This window comes from Micropterus dolomieu, unplaced genomic scaffold (genome assembly GCF_021292245.1).
Source record: "Micropterus dolomieu isolate WLL.071019.BEF.003 ecotype Adirondacks unplaced genomic scaffold, ASM2129224v1 contig_14632, whole genome shotgun sequence".
NCBI classification, from domain to species: domain Eukaryota; kingdom Metazoa; phylum Chordata; class Actinopteri; order Centrarchiformes; family Centrarchidae; genus Micropterus; species Micropterus dolomieu.
Genome location: NW_025743618.1, coordinates 1 through 1,903, shown reverse-complemented (window position 1 = coordinate 1,903; position 1,903 = coordinate 1). Strand labels below are relative to the sequence as shown.

Genomic DNA, 1,903 nt, shown 5'->3' with positions numbered 1-1,903 from the left:
ATGGTGTTTTTGACCTGCATGTGAATTTCAGAAAGCACAGAGGACAAATTAGCACAATATCTCAACATTTCATCCTCACATTGGCTGGTATCAGGGAGTTGGAGCCACGGAGGCTAAACCAGGTAAACGTTGTGTTTGAACTCACAGCGGGCGGATGAGCAGTTGGTCACTTTCCTCCGCAGGAACCGTGGCGTCACATTTACGTTTAGATGCAGATTCAGAAAATAATTAAAATAATAATGAGAGAAAAAAACAAATCCTATTATATTATAATAGGATTTAGTTTTTTTCTATATTTTTCAGATAATAATAATAAACCTTCAAGGCTTCACTTCCTTCCTGCCTGACTTATCTTTTGATTTAGCCTTTGTGAGGATCAAACTCAGCAGGAAAAGAAATGTACTTGAGTAACAGAATAAATCAAGACTATTTGTTGAGTTTTTGTCTTCAAACCTTTATTGAAATAAATGAGAAGCTCTGCAGCCATCAGCAGCTACTAGATGCTGCTCCAAGAAAACTTTATTAAAGTGAAAATCAGAGTCAACACAGTTTGTACACAACAAGTTCAGCCCTGAGATCATTTCACCATTTCTAAGAAAACACATTTCTGACATTAAAGGCACAATCAGTGAGCCAGATGTTAACCAAAGTGAAGCCTCGTCCACCACCAACATTTAAACCACAGGACTGGAAGTTGTCTCCCTCCTACACAGAACACAGAGACACTGAGGAACCATAGAACCAGAACCTAAACCCAGGATAAAGAGGTTCAGTGAATGTGGTGTTGAAGGTGTGGAGGTGGATCAGTGTGTCAGAGGAGACTCTGTAGAAGGACAGAGAGCCAGCAGGACAGTCCACATACACTGCTACTCTGTTAGAGGAGGAGGAGGAGGACGAGGAGGAGGAGGAGGAGGAGAGAGGGAGGACTGTTTTTCTGTTATTGTGCCAGACAGAGTAACGACTATCAGAGCAGAACAGACTCCAGGACTGATCATTCCATCCAAACACACAGTCTTTACTGTCTCCTCTCCGTTTGATTCCTCTGTAACTCATTGATATATAAACTCCTCCTCTCCACTCGACCTCCCAGTAACAGCGACCAGTCAGACCATTTTCGCACAGCAGCTGTTCCCAGCAGTCAAATCTCTCTGGATGATCAGGATATGGCTGCTTCTCTGTCACCCATGTCACCTTCCTGTTGTTGTCAGACAGTTTGAGCTCCCTGTGTGCTGTGTTTGTGTCCAGTGTGAGTTCACAGAAATCTGATGGAGAGAACGAGACACAACACAGCAGCAGTTTATCATCAGACACATCTGAAGGTTTATTCTTTGTTTGTGTGCTGATGTTGTTCATTTCTATAAAGTTTAATGATGATGCATTTAGTCAGTAATGTTTGAATGAATAAATACCACAACTATCAACTTTGTAGTAAGAGAAACTGACTGTGTGCTGTTTTGTCATCATGAGTCAGATTGAATCCACACTTACACTTCCTCACATCAGGTTTTAACCACTGCTCTCCACCATGGTCCACCCTGGAGGAAGAAACACAGAGTGATTTTCTATCCAACATGAGTCCTAACTGCTGTTCAACATGAAGCAGTGTTCCTCAGTTTGTCAGTGTGACAGAGAAACAGGCTGAAACTCATCTGTGTCAACTGTCTCCAGGATTCTTTCACTGTCTGAGAAAAGGACCTGAAGAAGAAGACAACTAATATGAGAGCAGGATGTCAAATATTGTCCTCTGCATGTTGTCCCGCTAAATAAACAGTTTGACCAGCATTCACACATGAACAACTAAACTGTTTCCAGACTGTTCTCAGATCAGATTCAACTTGTATTGAGTAATTTCTGTCAGAAACAGAGGGTCTGAGGACAGAGAGGCCACATGATGTACAGATTG

At 41.9% G+C, this 1,903-nt stretch overlaps 1 protein-coding gene across 1 annotated transcript; it reads right to left on the bottom strand.

Annotated features, from left to right (window-relative positions):
• Positions 1 to 438: 438 nt before the first annotated feature.
• Positions 439 to 1,400, bottom strand: LOC123966956 (stonustoxin subunit beta-like). Its single transcript, XM_046043031.1, has one exon. The coding sequence runs from the start codon at positions 1,351 to 1,353 to the stop codon at positions 706 to 708; it is 648 nt and encodes a 215-aa protein (XP_045898987.1). The 5' UTR covers positions 1,354 to 1,400; the 3' UTR covers positions 439 to 705.
• Between the last annotated feature and the right edge of the window lie 503 nt (positions 1,401 to 1,903).

Excerpts from the sequence above, each read along its gene's own strand:
- LOC123966956 (XM_046043031.1), bottom strand. The coding sequence starts at position 1,353 with ATGAACAACATCAGCACACAAACAAAGAATAAACCTTCAGATGTGTCT.